Source organism: Mesoplodon bidens (genome assembly GCF_964165515.1).
Source record: "Mesoplodon bidens genome assembly, chromosome: 6".
Taxonomy (NCBI): Eukaryota; Metazoa; Chordata; class Mammalia; order Artiodactyla; family Ziphiidae; genus Mesoplodon; species Mesoplodon bidens.
In genome coordinates this window covers 58,467,497-58,485,763 of record NC_138162.1, presented here as the reverse complement: position 1 = coordinate 58,485,763, position 18,267 = coordinate 58,467,497, and the positions used below count along the sequence as shown (strand labels likewise).

General features: G+C 37.2%; 1 protein-coding gene across 6 annotated transcripts in view; it reads left to right on the top strand.

Moving 5' to 3' along the window:
- The window catches only part of FOCAD (focadhesin), a 311,561-nt gene that overhangs the window by 266,895 nt on the left and 26,399 nt on the right, over positions 1-18,267 (top strand). For all 6 annotated transcript variants that reach the window (XR_014016190.1, XM_081238309.1, XM_081238312.1 and 3 more), the window contains 2 exons: positions 619-721; positions 2,589-2,669. Coding sequence is in view for 5 of the 6 variants with exons in the window: in XM_081238309.1 (XP_081094435.1) it covers positions 619-721; positions 2,589-2,669 (184 nt within the window). In the remaining variant the exon portion in view is untranslated. The remainder of the gene's footprint in view (positions 1-618; positions 722-2,588; positions 2,670-18,267) is intronic.

Sequence of the window (18,267 nt, the reverse complement as noted above, 5' to 3'; positions counted from 1 at the left end):
AAATATAGCTGGTTATAATACTCACCACATGAAGAAGTTTTAGGAATTCGTGGTTTTAAAAGCAAACAAATTTCTGAACAGAAGAAACTCTCTTTTGCATGTATGAATATGAATATTCTCCAAAAAAAATTCTCCTGAAACATAAGTTGCTGTAACTTGGGGAAAAATCTATAAATGAAAACTATTATTTAAAAAATCTTATTATGAATGATAAAACAGTAATAGAGCATTATTCAAGGAAGAGAGCAAAATAGTATCTCATTCTACTTTTAAAGGTACTTTAGTTTTAAGCAACTATCACCTCTTTTTACTTTTTGGATTTTCTTTTCTCATTTTTTGAAAATTCCTTTAGACCAGTCTGACTCAGTGAAAACTGAGACAACCACTGGTACCTTCCATCATGACTGATAGATTCATTCATTCATTCATTCAGCAACACTTGTTGATCACCTCTATGTCCCACGTTTAGTATACTAGACAGTTGGTAGTGCATCTTGTATATCTCATTACCAGCCAAGCCACCACCTCATAAAAGATTAGTGACCTCCTGTGAGTGGCCTTCTGTTGAATAGAATTTGGATCTTGCCCCATCATTGAACTGTTACATTTCATTTATAGGTCATCAGTGTGTCTGGGGTGATTGGTCTTCAGTCAAATGCAATCTGGCTTCTAGGACATCTTCATCTGTCTACTCTGTCCTCAAATCAAAGTAGAACCTCGGGTAAGATTGGAGTCATAGAAAACTGGAGCTGGAAGGAGGGATTGCTGACGTGGGGCAATGTGCTTTGTTAAGAGAGTTAATTTTCACAGCTACCCTAGCACAGTAATATCAGTGGTGGATATTACTGTCCCTCTTTTACATCAGAGGAAAATGGACTGTGGAGAGGTCTCCTGACTTGCCCAGGGTCACATAGCAGTAAATGGTAAACCTGCGGTTTGAACTAAGATCTCTCGGCCGCCAGAGCCCATGCTTTTTCACTCTTTCTCTCTGCCTTCCTTGGAGATCGGTTTAGACATTGAGTCTAACCCTGTATTTTACAAATGGAGAACCCGAGGCTCAGAAAGATTACATGACTTAGGTACAAGCTTAATGAGAAATCCAGAAACTAGGAATCAGACCCTTGAAGCTTGGAACAGAGTTCTTTTTATTTTACTAGATGTAATCATAGTTTGTATAATATTCATATTTCATTAAAAAACTTCATATATGGCTGGAGTTCTTTTGGCCCCTGGTTTTGAGAAAATAATTGGGTAAGTACTTTTAAAGATGTATATCTCCTTGGCCTTGGAATTAAAATCCTAGGTCTTAATGTAACAAGGCTTTTTCTATTTCCAGCTTTTTAATAAAAGCAATACAAATATTTGCAATTCCCACATGCTTAACTTATGTGTGTACTTGGAGATCTTCTGGGGAAGGCATCACTGTAATGCACTGGGACCTATAGCTACTCCTTGCTTTATAGAATTTTGACCACTGGCTCTGTTGGACTCATGCCAGGGAGGTTTAGGTACCAAAGATTCCTCATTAAAACCTAGTTTCACATATCCCCTGACAGGTAGTCTACAGACAGCATTACCATGGGCCACTATAATTACTGTCTCCCTCATTTTCAGTCACTCCTCAGCTATAGAAATAGGACATGGTTCCATAGCATTCCCAACATAATGAACTTTAGACAACTAGAAGCTGTCATATTAAAACTGGAAAAAGAAAAAAAAAAGTAGTCATATTAGAAACCCTTGGTATTGCTAGTTTTGAAGGGCAGTGCTCTCACAAGGTCCTGGGAAAATAGCATGTGTATGTCAGGCTTTTGCTTTTTCACATAGGCTTTTAATTGTTATACTGTGGAATACACGGTCTGGCCCACATATACTGAAGGCAGGTCATAGTGAATCATCTTACACCCAGGTTCTTTGGAGCAACATGATTGTGTGTCTGGAAAAGTTGAGCCATCTATCCCAGTAAAAACCATTTCATGAAACAATTATGTGGAACTGGGAGGAAAAGAATCTGGGAAACTCCCAGGACTCAACGAGCATAAATGTCACTCCTTCACTGTTCCAGGTCAGCAGGCACATCTGGTTATTTGCACGTGTTGGTCACATAGAGGTCCTTGGCTTATGAAGTAAGAGACTGGCTGATATTAATGCTGATTGATGAATTTCCATAGTTCATATATCTGACTCAGGGTGCCCTGAAATAGCCCAGAGAATGGTGGTCTCATCCTAGAGGCCCAGTAGACTCCTTGCTCACGTAGAGGAGGTCACTGGATTGTGGCTCATTGATGTGCCAAAGTGGAAAAGGGTTTTTTTAAACCACTTCAGTACAATTTTTGTCCTCTGTAGTTTTTCAGCCTCCTCTAGATTTACAACCATTTTAGGTTTGCTTGCATAGCCTAAGTGATGACTTCAAGGCCAGTCACTTAACCTAATAGAATTAGTTGCAACCACAGAGTATTGTTCTGAGATTAATGACATAAACACTTCTGCTTTGTCTCTAGGTTGATATGGCAGCATGAGATCATTATCTTTCCTTCATTAGTCCCACCAGGTTCATTGGTTAATTTGATCATTTTCTGTCTCCACAGTTCCTACCGACTATAGCTATTTGCCTGAAAGCAGTTTTATTAGAGCAGCCATTGGCTTCTTCATTACAGGAGGAAAAAAAGGCAAGTGAGCACATTTCTTGACCTCTGTCATACTGTCTACATGTCGAGTTTGTGTGCCCTCAGCTTGCTTCTGTAGAATTAAACAATACAAATCTGAAGGGGTGAATAATTTCTCCTGTCAGATCATCTTTGCAGTAGAGATGACGAGGAGACCAACTACACCAAGTGGTACATAAACACACACACTGTGTGTACTCTTGGAACTACCATATCTGATCTTGGGGGACACATGAATATCTTAATCTTCCTTTTGGCCATTTCGCAAGTATAAGCCACATTACTTTTCTTGTCAATTTCAAGTGAGTGTGACCTAAAAAGAGAAAACACACATGGGTGCAGTTTGTATTCCAGGACCAGACTTGGAGGTAAGTCTTCTCCCTGAACCTTGTGTGATCACTTTGTGCTGTTGGAATCACTGGCTCTAGTTCTTAATTTTACCTTGTGTTCTTTTTCTCTGCACCAGTTGTCCCTTTGTGATTCTTTGTTGATGCCACACACAACCTAAAGACAGAGATTGAGTGCCTTTTGTTTTTAACTGGAGCCAAAATAATGCCACATAAATTAGTAAATAAATGCTTTTTAATGATACACACCTACCATTTCGTGCTATGAGGAAAAAATGGATCCGAAATGAGCATGTGATGGCTCAGGCACCAGTTTTATGTAATATTCTTTCATTGATGTGTGCTAGTTTCATTCTTCGTTGGGTTGGCTGTGTCAGTCTGGGCAAAATCAGTGCCTGTATGACAACAAGACCATCCCAGTTTTAGGGGAAAAAAAGTTTTTAAACCAATTAAAATGAAGACATCTGGAGACATCTGAAGTCATTGATTAATGAAGGTCATGGAAGGATAAAATCTCACCATTGGAAGGGACCTTAAAAGTCATGTCCGTTGTCTAAGTTTCCACTGGGTACAGAAATCCTTGGAGCTTCCAGATTGTAAACTACTTTCATAGGTTGGACATGATTTCCCTTAGTTTCTGCAGTTCTAGAAATTGTGCATAATATTATCCTCGGGTTGCGACTTAGCATAATTTGCTTTTACATATCCTCAGTAAAAATTGGTATAAGGTTATGTCATTGTTGTACAAGATATGTTTATATATGAACATGTCATATATATAATGTGGAGTTAATTGTTTATATTACCATAAATTAAGTCTTTTTAAAGTACAGAGATGTCGCCATTAGGAGGAAATTGAATTCTTACTAAAGGAGCATCTAAAATTTCCATGGCTAGAATAATTCTAGGAACATATATTTTTGCTCTATTTTTTGTTAGTTTGCTCACTGGTATCTTATAAAATTTTTAAATGATGATAATGTGAGATATTTCCATGAAATATAAAACTCTTAAGACCAAATGAAAGACATACTCTTTTTCTTTCCTAGTGACTAAAATGTCATTTGGCTCCCTAGATTCATATTTCTTAGCAGAAATGAATTTTCTCTGAATCTTGTGGAAAATTCTGTTAAATGTAACATTTTTATGATTATGCAGTCATGGTACAACGGGAAGTATTCTGTTCTAAAACTGAAAAATCAGGTGAAATTGACATCAGAAACATTATGTAAAATCTTACTAGTAAAGCTATTTTAAGACAAATAAATGAAGTATTTAAAAAATGCCATATTACCAGTCACATTTTTGGCATTCTCAGGTTGTGAGAGAGGGCTGCCTTCTTGTCAGGTTTACTGACTAGATTCAGAGGAAAATCCATTCAGCCTTACCCATTACTAATGATGACCCCAGAGGAGTGGAGGCCGTGGGAGGCTGACCTCCGCCTCGGAAGCCCATTTACAAAAACAAAACCAAACCCTGCTCTATGGGTCTAAATGGGATGGCCAAATGCGGAGGTGTGCATGCAAACGAGTGTTTTCTTCTTCAATATGCCCAGCTCATTTGAATTTTAATAACTCCCTTCTGAAGCAGCTTTTGAGTTTAAATGTCTGGGTGTCACTCATCAGAGCCCAGTGGCGCTGCTGATAGGAAGGATGACAACTTTGGTGAGCTCTTTAGAGGAAGAAATGGCTTGAGAGAATAAAAATCATTCTTGGCATAGGCAGAAGAGAGAAAACTTTAGGCTTCATGGCTTTGTTGCCTCTGTGTGCCATTTAGTAACTCACAAGAGGAAGAAAAATGTGATGAGTTATCCCTGATTCACACATATGCCAGGTTGAGATTGGATGTCATGATCTCAGTTTTAGCCAATCAGATTTGAGAGAGTGAGTATATTAATCTGCTTCAAATGTTTAAGGCTTTTCTCGTTCTAGATACTCACTTTAGTACTCATACAACAGAACATACCATATGTTCATAGCATCCATTCCTTCATACAGGCCTACATTTTAAAACCATGCCAAACAGATAAAATTCCTTCCAATTTTAAAAGACTGCAGTTAATAGTTTTGAATATAACTGGATTTTTGCTATACCCTATAACATTTTCTCTTCTTCCCTAATAATAGCCCCACCTTCTAGCAGATGTAATATTCCTTAACCCTTGTCATCATCATAATCTATTCTGTGGACATTTCTTGGCTGTGCTATGCTTAAAATTTGCTTATAATCTAATTCTGCCTATCATGGAATTATTTTTTATCTTAAGGGCCTCTAAATATTGACTCTTATTTTTGCTTTTCTGTACATTTATTCTTTTTCCTGATTTCTGATCTTTGTTTTTTCTCAACCTCATAGCATATTCAGATTTCATCAAGATTTTACCTACTTTTTAAACAAAACACTTAAAATGTATTAAAAGTACTTAATAAAAATAATCATTTATTTTTGGTGATAACATTTAGGTATTTCTACCTAATCATTTAGGATTATTTTTCTTCTCATTCTCTTGCTGGGGAATGTGACTTTCTAAGCTTTAATTTTTCTATTAGGCTTTAAAGTTTACAATAAGAAGTATTAATTCATGGAAAGTATATTTAAATCCTTGTAAGAAAGTCAGTATGAATGGCATTTCCTTCTTGATATGGATTCATTGGTCAGCAATTTGAGTGTATAAGTGCTGGGCTTGTACATATACTATAGATAGGTAGATTCTCAGTTGATCATTTTTGGATTACTAGCATGAGATATAATTGTTGATGAGTCTAGCCAAGAGAGCAGAATATAGAATCAATGATATGAGAAAGCTGTCCTATTTTTCTGATGAAATTATGGAGTTGGTTACCAAAAGTATGTTATTTTTAAGTATTTTAGTTTGGTAATAGTTTACCTATACAATTCTTTTTAAAAAGTTATTAGAAATGAATACGTGTGTATAACACTAAGTTCAAAAATGGTATGAAGAAAAAGAAAGAATCCCCTGTAATCTCACCACCTAGAGATAGCCTCAGTAGATATTCCAGTGTATGTCCTCTAGATGTGTATGTGTTATATTATATTGAATCATAAAATGTATATTATTTTATTGTCTTTTTAAAAAATTTAACAAGTTTCCATGTAAATGGACATAATCACCACTCATCCCCTGAAAAGAAGGGTTGAGGAAGCATGAAAAGAATCCTTGCATCACTTTCTAGACAGGTTTTAATATGATATGTTTGGGGAGTATTTAATTTCTATTTTTTTGTTGTAAACATCATAAAAATATTTGAAAGGAAAAAAGTCACCAATTATCCCATGACTTTCTAACAGCTATTATCATTTAAAAATTTTACTTTTTAATTTGTTCCTGTTATGCACACACAATGTTTACATATTTACCAGTATACATAAACTTTGTATTTTTTAACTTAATATTGTAAACATTTCCCTATTTTCCATATATCTCCATAATTATCATTAAAATGATTACCATTATCATTAATAATGATAATGACTGTAGAATGTTCTATCAAGTCGATGAATCATAACTAACCCATTTCCCTATAGATCATTTAAAAATTTTCCATTATAGAGAACATCCTTGTGCATATAGCTTTCCTTAAGATAAACTGTCAGCAATTTATTAGTGGCCAAGAGTCTGAGGATTTGATGACTACAGGGATGGCATGGCCTTATTGCTCTTCAAAAGGACTGTAGCAGATTTCAGTACCTCAGCCCTGTCTGAGTATCATAGTACAGCAGCATATCATAGAGGTTAAAAGCATAGGAGCCAGACTGCCTGGGTTCATACCCCACTTATACTGCTTGCTGGCTATGTCACTTCAGGCAAGCTGCTTAAGTCTGTAATCCTCAATCGCTTCTGTAAAGTGGAGAAAATAACTGAATCTTCTTTCTAGAGTTTTTGTAAGGATTATGAGTTTATGAGCCATCCTCAGGCTGACGAGCTCATTGTGAAGACAGAATATAAAACATGGGCCTTCAATCACAGTGAATGCAGCTCTGGGTGCTGGGATAGTCAAAGGTGTTGGCAAGGAGAAGAAAGGAAGGCACACTGACACAACTTCCAATCAAGCAAGAACAGCAATGGAAGTGAAGGCACTTGAGGAAGCTCAGGTTGGGAGTTCTCTGTGTCTTTCTGCCCGTGTCCTTTTTTACATCCCTGCATCCCTGGTGGTGACTCTCTGGTGTCTGCCACAGGCAGGGGAAACATTCAGTTCAGGAGGCCAGAAGCCAGAAGTCAAGGCGTTGGTAGGATGGGTTCTTTCTGGGGGCTCTGAACGAGAATCTGTTCCACGCTTTTCTCACAGCTTCACTTTATGTAGCAGTGCTTAGGAAACAAAGAATAAACCCTTTCTAGTTACCATATTACAAAGCAAACCATCAGATAGATAAAACAAATGACTACAATAAAAGCCAAGCAGGTATAAAATGATACTTTAAGACTACTTTAATTTGCATTCATTGTCAGAAGGAATGAACATTTTTGTATGTATTTACTATTTGAGATGTTGTTTCTTTTTCTTTTTTTATTAAATGTTAGATGTGCTTTAAAATTTTTTTTACTTTTTATTTTAAAATAATTTAAAACTTACCAAAAATTGAAAACAGCCAGATCACTTCTATATTCCTTTCACCCAGAGACCCTATTCAAGTTTCCCTGACAGCCCAAATGATGGCTTTAGCAGAACAAGAGTTTAATCCAGAATGTCACACTTGTCATCTCTTTGGTCCCCTTCAGTCTGGAACATTGCCTCGGTTGTTCTGTCTTTCATGACTTTAACATGTTTTAGGATTAGAAGCCAGTTGTTTTACAGAGCACTTTTCTGTTTGGGTTTGCCTGGTGTTCCTCACATGAGAGGTCACTCACCTTTGGCAAGAATGTTACGGCCGTGGAGCCCTGCTCTGCTCACTGCATCCCTTCGGGTGGTACATGATGTCTGTCTTCCTCCACCAAAGTGATGCTAACTTTGGTCACTTGGATAAGGTGATCTCTTCCAGGTTTCTCCTCATTAAAGTTCCTCCTTTCCTTTTATCATCAAGAAATATTTTATGTGGAGATATTTTGAGACTTTATGAATATCTCATTTTCATCCTACTTTCACCCATTAGTTTGGGTATCCATTAACGTTTTCTTGACTGAGTTATTACTCTGATGATTGCCAATAGGTGATTCTTAAAATTCCATTATCCCATTTACACTTCTTGGTAGGCTTTCTTCTGAAAGGAAAAGCTGCCTCCTTCACTCCCTCCCTCTTCCATCCTTCCTTCTTTCCTTGCTTCCTTTCTTTTTCTTTCTTCCTTTCTTTCTATCTTTCTTTCAATATGGACTGCTGAACTCCTATTATTCAATTATTTATTATTCAGTTATTCGTTATTTTGATCCTCAAATTGTTCCAGACTAGATCAGTAAGAGCCTCTTTAAGTTGACTCTTGTGTCCTTTTGAGATAACCTTATCATTCTTTGAGTACCTCCTTTTCTTTGTGCCACACAAAGATGTTCTAGGTTCATCTCGTATTATCCTCAGCCTTGTAATAGCCAGGTAACTCAAGTTTCTTCTCGTGGAGAAAGACATTTAGAAGCCAAGATCTTGGGTACAAATTACTGCATTGCTACTGTGGTAATCACTGCTCCTAGGCCCTTTCAGTGGACAGCTAGGAAATTCTGTCTTTCTCTCCCTCTTTCCCTTTCTCCCTCCCTCCCTCCCCCCCCTCTCTCTCTCTTTCTCTCTCTCTTACATATTGTCTATATTTATTTTTATATCTAGCTATATATATTGAAAAACTTGAGTTCACACCAATATCTCCAATTCAACATCACAGGCTTCCTTCTGCATTTCCTTCTTCTTATTTGTAACTTTCTTCTCTGACTTTAAGAAACCTGACTCCCATTATTCTCAATATATTTGCCGCAGTCCTGCTAAAGCTGCCTTCCTCTCTCCCAGGTCCTGATTTCCACTGAGCAGCCACCCTGCTTGGCAGCCTTCCTGGTGCTAAGGGGCTCAGGGATGTTCTTGTTTCTGATAACACTGGATGATATTGAAGTACTTGGTCCTAAGAAAGAACATCCTACCAACTCTTAGTATCTGACTGACGTATTGGAATCATCAACTGTTTTCAACAGCTGTCTTGATTATAGAGTGGTTTCTGGCAAGGGGCTAAGCATCTGTTAATCCCTCAAAATATGCCATGCTGTCATTATGTCTACCTGTGTTTTCTAAGGACTTTGTCTAGAAAAATTCGACTCATCCTTTCCATCTTGTTTTAAACATCCTTTCCTCAGTGGAGGATAAGACAGGATTCCCTGATGTTCCCAGATTAGTATAGATTTCTTATGTGATACTTTGTTTTTCGTAGTACTTTACATATGTGTAATTACTTGCTTAATTATTTGTGATTCTTTGTTTAAAGTCTGTCTTTCCCATTAGACTGTAATTTCCTCAAGGTCAGGAAGAACATGTGGGTTTTATCCTAAATGCTTAGTACAGAGTACTTGGCATGTAATAGTTTTCAAGTATTTGTTGATCTACCACTTTAAACATATATATATATGTGTGTGTGTGTGTGTAATCATATATATATATTGTATATGTGTATATACATATATATATATTGCTGCTAAACAACGCTAATGATGGAGAAGGTAAAGACATATCCACACCATACAAGCGACATGCTGGTGATGGGGAACAGACACACCAGTGGCTGTTAGCCTACTCGTTACCAGACTTTTCCTATAGGGGTTACACATGTGCATTGTGGCACTGAGATCTGATCCTTTTTGTAGCCAGAGTATGTGTGATAATGGGTCCTGTTGTAATGCATTGTTTGGATATGCCATTTATATCAGGGTTCTTTGAGGCTGTCAACTGGATGAGGGATTTAAAGCAACTTTGTACCCGCATTTTAAGACATCTGGATCCTTTTAACAAGTACTGTTAGGTCTTCTCAGTTCCAAATCCATTGTCTATAAAGCATTCCAGTATTTCTTTTTGTCTAAGGCACTTGGTGAAAGATAGAGCGCTGTAATAAGGGAACTGATCATTCCCATAGCCTAGATTTGGATTCTTGTGTCCAATGCTAAAGATCTCTGGGGAGGGAACCATGTGACTCTGTTCTCCCATTTTGGGACTCCATCTCTCTCCATACCTCCCCGCAACTGCTTAGAACTACCAGGTATTTTCTCCGTTCCTAACAGTTGCTATAATTTCTTTCATTCCAGTTAGTTTCAGAATTAGTTCCCTGCAAATATAGTGGAAAATTTTGTGTGATTCTAGCTATGCTAGTCCATACTGATTCTCTGCTTTTTTAAAAAGTGGGAAATGTATTGCATTATAGCACTTACTTGATTTTCGCCCCTGTGCTCCATTTTACAAGTTCTCCTTGTTTCTGACACTTGCTTGTATATGAATTAGGTCGGTTCTAAAGAGTATGGAAGCAACATGTAAAGTGTTTAGATAGTGAAGTGCAGTTACCGGTGAAAGTTCTGTTGTCCTGTCAAGAGAGATCTTGTTGTCTAAGCATAAAGTATCTAGAAAATGGCCATATTTTACATTGGGTCCTGGTATTAGAGGACAGGTTGAATGTCTTTCCTGATTCTTTAGATCCTCTGGAAACTGCAAGTTTTCTGTAGTGAATTCTATAGAAGGACCTGGAATATAATTTTATATAGTTTTAAAAACACTTGATCTGAGAAAAAATTTAATAGAAATCTGCTTATGAATTAAAGATTTACAATATAGAATTTACTCTATAGAATTCTATAGAATCTATAGAATATAGATTTATGTCCTTAATAGAAGTGAAGAGTAATTCTTTTTTTTTTTTTTAGAATAATAAGCTTTTCCTACCTGGTAATGGCATTTCTAGAATATAGAACATTATTTTTATAAATTTATTTATTTTATTTATTTATTTTTGGCTGTGTTGGGTCTTCATTGCAGTGTGAGGGCTTCTCATTGCAGTGGCTTCTCTTGTTGCAGAGCCCGAGCTCTAGGCACACAGGCTTCATTAGTTGTGGCTTGTGAGCTCTAGAGCGCAGGCTTAGTAGTTGTGGTGCACAGGCTTAGTTGCTCCGTTGCATGTGGGATCTTCCCATCCCAGGGCTCGAACCCGTGTCCCCTGCATTGGCAGGCAGAGTCTTAACCACTGCACCACCAGGGAAGCCCAGTGAAGAGTAATTCTATGTCCAGATATTTACTATACTATCTGCAAGTTCATTAGGCTATTTCTATGAATCGTGAGCCAAAAGGCCCCCCAAGAGCAGCTTAAATTTTGTTGTCATTGTTGTTTTGTGAAATCAAAGACTCCAACTTGCAGCCAACTTTGTGTGTGGACAGCTGCCACATGTGGATAATCAGTATAGAGTTATGTGAATACCCAACCAGTTAATTCCTATCACAGCGTTTTTATTTTTATCACACCTGATTTTTCCTTGTCTGTTTGTCCTGTCACTAGAGTATAAGCTCCTTGAGCATGGTGACCTCTTCTGCCTTGTTCAACACTGTCTCCACTGTCTGGTAGCTAATAGATACTCAGTTGAATAAATGAATGTGTTTAAGAATATATTTACTTTTTTGGTCAGAAATTCTTCTACTTGTAATAGCAATGGTAGTACTACATCACAAGGTGGAATAGAAATAAAGCTTCAGTTACTGGTAACACAGCATAAAAGAGTGGCGGGTGTGTTGAGCTTTTAACATTTTCAAAAAGCAAAAAAGTGTTGGTTGGAGGGGAGAGAAACAGCACTGGAAGGCACACAACTAGTTTTATTATACTTTCCCAGCTTGGCAGAGGCAAAGGTACGGAGGTAGGTTTGTTGGTGGCTACCTAAGAAAATATGCTGATTCTTGAGATAGCTGTAGAAACATCAGAGAAAGGCCTGCGTTAGAAGTATGGGTTTACTAGTCATCAACGTGTAAGTAGTCTGTGAAATTATGAGTAAATGAGCTTAGGCAGTGATAGCAATTATGTTAGGGTGCTTTTTATTACAGAGAACAATGATTCGCTTCAAGTGACTCAGTATTTACTGCAAGGATTCATAGGTTTCCCAGAAATCTAAGGACAGAAACTATTCTCAACCCTCGGAGTATCAGGAGCAGAAAGATACCAGGCATCAAGACTTTATCTTGCTTTCTGTCTACCTGCCCAGGGCTGCACTGTATCGATCTCTTCCATGGTTTCTGCTTTTCTCATCAAAGACTGCTTCATCCCTTTCTCTTCTTCTTGTGCGTGTGTGTGTGAGTGTGTGTGGTAAAATACACATAACATAAAATTTATCATTTTAACCATTTTAAAGTGTACAATTCAGTGGCGTTTATTACATTCACAATATTAGGCCACCGTCTACTTCCAGAACATTTTCATCACCCCAAAAGGAAACCTTGTACTCCCTGAGCAGTTGCTTCCATTCCCCCATTTCCCCCAGCCCCTAACAGCCAAAATCTGCTTTCTGTCTCTGTGGATTTGCCTATTCTGAATATTTCATTTAAATGGCATCATACGCCATATGGCCTTTTGTGATGGGCTTCTTTCGCTTAGCATAATGTTGTCAACGTTCATCCGTGTTGTGGCAAGTATCAATATTTAGTTCCTTTTTTATGACTGAATAATATTCCAGTGCATGGATATGCATTTTATTTATCCATTTATCAGTTCATGGGCATTTGGGTTATTTCTACCTTTTGGCCATTATGAGTGGTGCTGCTATGGAGATTTGTGTACAAGTTTTTGTTTGAATACCAGTTTTCAATTCTTTTGGGTATGTATCTAGGGGTGGAATTGCTCGGTCATATAGTAATTCCATATAATTTCTTGAGGAACTGCCAAACTGTTTTTCCACAGTGGCTGCACCATCTTATATTCCTACTAGCAATGTATGAGGGTTCCAATTCCTCCACATCCTTGCCAACATTTGTTCTTTCTCCATTATTATTATTATCATTATTATTATCATCCTATTGAATGTGAAGTGATCACTTGGTTTTGATTTGTGTTTCCCTAATGACTAATGAGGTTAAGCATCTTCAACTACTTGTTGGTATATCTTCTTCGGAGAATTATCTGTTCAAGTCCTTTGATCATTTAAAAAATTAGATTGTCTTTTTGTTGTCAAATTGTAAGAATTATTTGTGTATTCTGGATACTGGACTCTTATCATATATACAATTTGCAAATGTTTTCTTGCATTCTCTAGGTTGTCTTATCAATTTGTTGATAATATCCTTGGACACACAAGTTTTTAACACTGACAAAGTCCAATTCATCTTTTTTCCTTTTGTTGCTCATATTTTTGGTCATACCTAAGAATCCATTGCCAAATCAAAGGTCATGAAGACTCACCTCTACGTCTTCTTCTAAGAGTTTTACAGTTTATTTCTTATATTGTCATTGACCCATTTTAAGTTAAGTTTTGTATGTGGTGTTAGGTAGGGATCCAGCTTCATTATTTACACCTGGATACCTAGTTGTCCCAGCACCATTTGTTGAAGAGACCCTTCTTTCTCCTATTGAGTGGTCTTAGGACCCTTGTCAAAAATCAATTGTCCATAAATGTTTGGGTTTATTTCTGGCCTCCCAATTCTATTCCATTTGTTATATGTCTATCCTTATATTTGCCAGTACCACACTGTTTTGATTATTGTAGCTCTGTAGTAAGTTTTGAAATTGGTATGTGTGAGTCCTTTAAATTTTCCTTTTTCAAGATTGTTTTGACTATTTGGGCCCCCTTGCAATTTCATATAAATTTGAGAATCAACTTTTCCATTTCTGCAAAAAAGGTTGTTGAAATTTTGATAGGTATTGTGTTGAATCTGTAGATAGCTTTGAGTAGTATCATCTTAACAATATTAAATATTCCAATCCATGAACTCAAGATGTCTTTCCATTTATTTAGATTTTCTTTTACTTCTTTCAGTAATGTTTTGTACTTTCAGTGTGTGTGTCTTTTACCTTGGTTAAATTTATTTCCCGATATTTTATTCTTTTGGGTACTATTGCATGTGGAATTGTTTCTTAATTTCCTTTTCAGATTAGTCATTGCTGGGATATAGAAACACAACTAATTTTTGCTTGTTGATTTTATACCCTGTAACTTTACTGACTTCTCTTTTTCTGTGTATAGGATCATGTCATCTGCAAATAGAGATAGCTTTACTTTTTCCTTTCCAATCTGGATGCCTTTTATTTCTTTTCCTTGCCTAATGGCTCTGGTTAGAACATCCAAAACAAAGTGGTGACAGTGAGCATCCTTGTCTTGTTCCTGATTGTAGAGGAAAAGATTACAGTCTTGCACCATTGAGTATGATTTTCACTGTGGGTTTTTTCACAAATGCACTTTATCATATTAAGATAATTCCATTCTATTCCTAATTTTCTGAGTATTTTTTTGTCATGAAAGAATGTTGGATTTTATCAAAAGCTCTCTGTGTCAATTGAGATGATCATATGTTTTTCCTCCCTTCATTCTGTTAATGTGGTATATATTACGTTGATTGATTTTCTTATGTTGTATAACACTTTTATTCCTGGGATAAATCCTGCATGGTCATCATGTATAATCCTTTTAATATGCCCTTGGATTCAGTTTACTAGTGTTTTGTTGAGATTTTACACATCTATATACGTAACAAAGAGTGGTTTGTAGTTTTCTTTTATTGTGTTGTCTTCATCTAGCTTTGGTATCAGGCTAATGCTGGTCCCATAGAATGAGCTAAGAAGTATTCCCTCCTCTTCTGTTTTTTGGAAGAAACTGAGAAGGATTGGGGTTAATTCTTCTTTAAGTGTTTGGTAGAATTCACTAGGAAAACCATCTGGTTCTGAACTTTTCTTTGTTAGGAGGTCTTTGATTACTGATTCAGTCTCTTTACTTGTTATAGGTCTGTTCATATTTTCTATTTGTTCTTGAGTCAGTTTTTGTAATTTGTGTATTTTTAGGAATTTGTCCATTTCATCTAGATTATCCAATTTGTTACACACAACTTTTTCATAGTTTTCTCTTATAATCCTTTTTATTTCTGTAAGGTTGAGAGAAATGTCATCACTTTCATTTCTAATCTTAGTTACTTGCATCTTCCTTCCCAATCACTATACCTGTTATTTAATTTTCTTGTCTTATTGTGTAAGCTAGGTCTTCCAATATAATATTGAAATACCATGGTGAGAAGAGACATCCTTGCCTTGTTCCTAATCCTAATTTTTCATCAATAAGTATGATGTTAGCTGTTTTTTTAAATAGATATGCTTTATCTAGTTGATGAACGTTTTTTTTTTATAGATATGTTTTATCCAGTTGATGAAGTTGCCCTCTATTCCTAGTTTACTGAGAGTTTTTATCATGAATGGGTGCTGGATTTTGTCAAATGCTTTTTCTTCATTTATTGATATATATTCATATGATTTTTCTTCTTTAGCCTACTGATGTGATAGATTACATTAATTGATTTTCAAATGTTGAACCAGCCTTGCATACCTGGGATAAGTTCTACTTGGTTGTGGTGTATAATTCTTTTCATACATTGTTGGATTTAATTTGCTAATATTTTCTTGAAGATTTTTGCATCTATGTTCATAAGAAATATCTGTAGTTTTCTTATGTCTTAGTCTGGTTTTGCTATTAGGGTAATGCCATCCTCATGGAATGAGTTAGGTAGTATTGCCTCTGCTTTTATCTTCTGAAAGAGATTAAAGAGCCCCACGTCAGGCTTCCCAACCTGGGGGTCCGGCAATGGGAGGAGGAATTCTTAGAGAATCAGACTTTGAAGACTAGTGGGATTTGTTTGCAGGACTTCGACAGGACTGAGGGAAACAGAGACTCCACTCTTGGAGGGCACCCACAAAGTAGTGTGTGCATCGGGACCCAGGGGAAGGAGCAGTGAACCCAGGGGAGACTGAACCAGACCTACCTGCTAGTGTTGGAGGATCTCCTGCAGAGGCGGGGTGGAGGTGGGGGCTGTGGCTCACTGCGGGGACAAGGACATGGGCAGCAGAAGTTCTGGGGAGTACTCCTTGGCGTGAGCCCTCCCAGAGTCTGCCATTAGTTCCACCAAAGAGCCCAGGTAGGCTCCAGTGTTGCGTTGCCTCAGGCCAAACAACCAACAGGGAGGGAACCCAGCCCCGCCCATCAGCAGTCAAGTGGATTAAAGTTTTACTGAGCTCTGCCCACCAGACCAACACCCAGCTCTACCCACCAGCAGTCTCTCCATCAGGAAACCTGCACAAGCCTCTTAGCCTCATCCACCATAGGGCAGACAGCAGAAGCAAGGAGAACTACAATCCTGCAGCGTGTGGAACAAAAACCACATTCACAGAAAGATGGACAAGATGAAAAGGCAGAGTGCTATGTACCAGATGAAGGAACAAGATAAAACCCCAGAAAAACAACTAAATGAAGTGGAGATAGGCAACCTTCCAGAAAAAGAATTCAGAATTATGATAGTGAAGATGATCCAGGACCTCGGAAAAACAATGGAGGCAAAGATCAAGAAGATGTAAGAAATCTTTAACAACGACCTAGAAGAATTAAAGAACAAACAAACAGAGATAAACAATACAATAACTGAAATAAAAACTACACTAGAAGGAATCAATAGCAGAAGAACGGATGAGTGACCTGGAAGGCAGAATGGTGGAATTCACTGCTGCAGAACAGAATAAAGAAAAAAGAATGAAAAGAAACGAAGACAGCCTAAGAGACCTCAGGAACAACATTAAATGCAACAACATTCACATTATAGGGGTCCCAGAAGGTGAAGAGAGAGAGAAATGACCCGAGAAAACATTTGAAGAAATTATAGTAGAAAACTTACCTAACATGGGAAAGGAAATAGCCACCCAAGTCCAGGAAGCCCAGAGAGTCCCATACAGGATAAACCCAAGAAGAAACACGCTGAGATACATAGTAATCAAATTGGCAAAAATTAAAGACAAAGAAAAATTATTGAAAGCAGCAAGGGAAAAACGACAAATAACATACAAGGGAACTCCCACATTAACAGCTGATTTCTCAGCAGAAACTCTACAAGCCAGAAGGGAGTGACATAATATACTTAAAGTGATGAAAGGGAAGAACCTACAACCAAGATTACTCTACCCGGCAAAGATCTCATTCAGATTTGATGGAGAAATCAAAAGCTTTACAGACAAGCAAAAGCTAAGAGAATTCAGCACTACCAAACCAGCTCTACAACAAATGCTAAAGGAACTTCCCTAAGTAGGAAACACAAGACAAGAAAAGGACCTACAAAAACAAACCCAAAACAATTAAGAAAATGGTCATAGGAACATACATATCGATAATTACCTTAAACGTGAATGGATTAAATCCTCCAACCAGAAGGCACAGGCTTGCTGAATGGATACATAAACAAGACCCATATATATGCTGTCTACAAGAGACCCACTTCAGACCTAGGGACACGTACAGGCTGAAAGTGAGGGGATGGAAAAAGATATTCCATGCAAATGGAAATCAAAAGAAAGCTGGAGTAGCAATACTCATATCAGATAAAATAGACTTTAAAATAAAGAATGTTACAAGAGACAAGGAAGGACACTACATAATGATCAAGGGATCAATCCAAGAAGAAGATGTAACAATTATAAATATATATGCACCCAACATAGGAGCACCTCAATACATAACACAACTGCTAACAGCTGTAAAAGAGGAAATCGACAGTAACACAATAATACTGGGGGACTTTAACACCTCATTTACACCAATGGACACGTCATGCAAAATGAAAATAAATAAGGAAAGCAGGAGCTTTAAATGACACAATAGACCAGATAGATTTAATTGATATTTATAGGACATTCCATCCAAAACAGCAGATTACACTTTCTTCTCAAGTGTGCACGGAACATTCTCCAGGATAGATCACATCTTGGGTCACAAATCAAGCCTCAGTAAATTTAAGAAAATTGAAATCATATCAGGCATCTTTTCTGACCACAATGCTATGAGATTAGAAATGAATTACAGGGGAAAAGTAAAAAAACACAAACACATGGACGCTAAACACTTCATTACTAAATAACCAAGAGATCACTGAAGAAATCAAAGAGGAAATTTAAAAATACCTAGAGACAAATGACAATGAACACATGACAATGCAAAACCTGTGGGATGCAGCAAAAGCAGTTCTAAGAGGGAAGTTTATAGCTATAGAAGCCTACCTCAATAAACAAGAAAAATCTCAGATAAATAATCTAACCTTACACCTAAAGGAACTAGAGAAAGAAGAACAAACAAAACC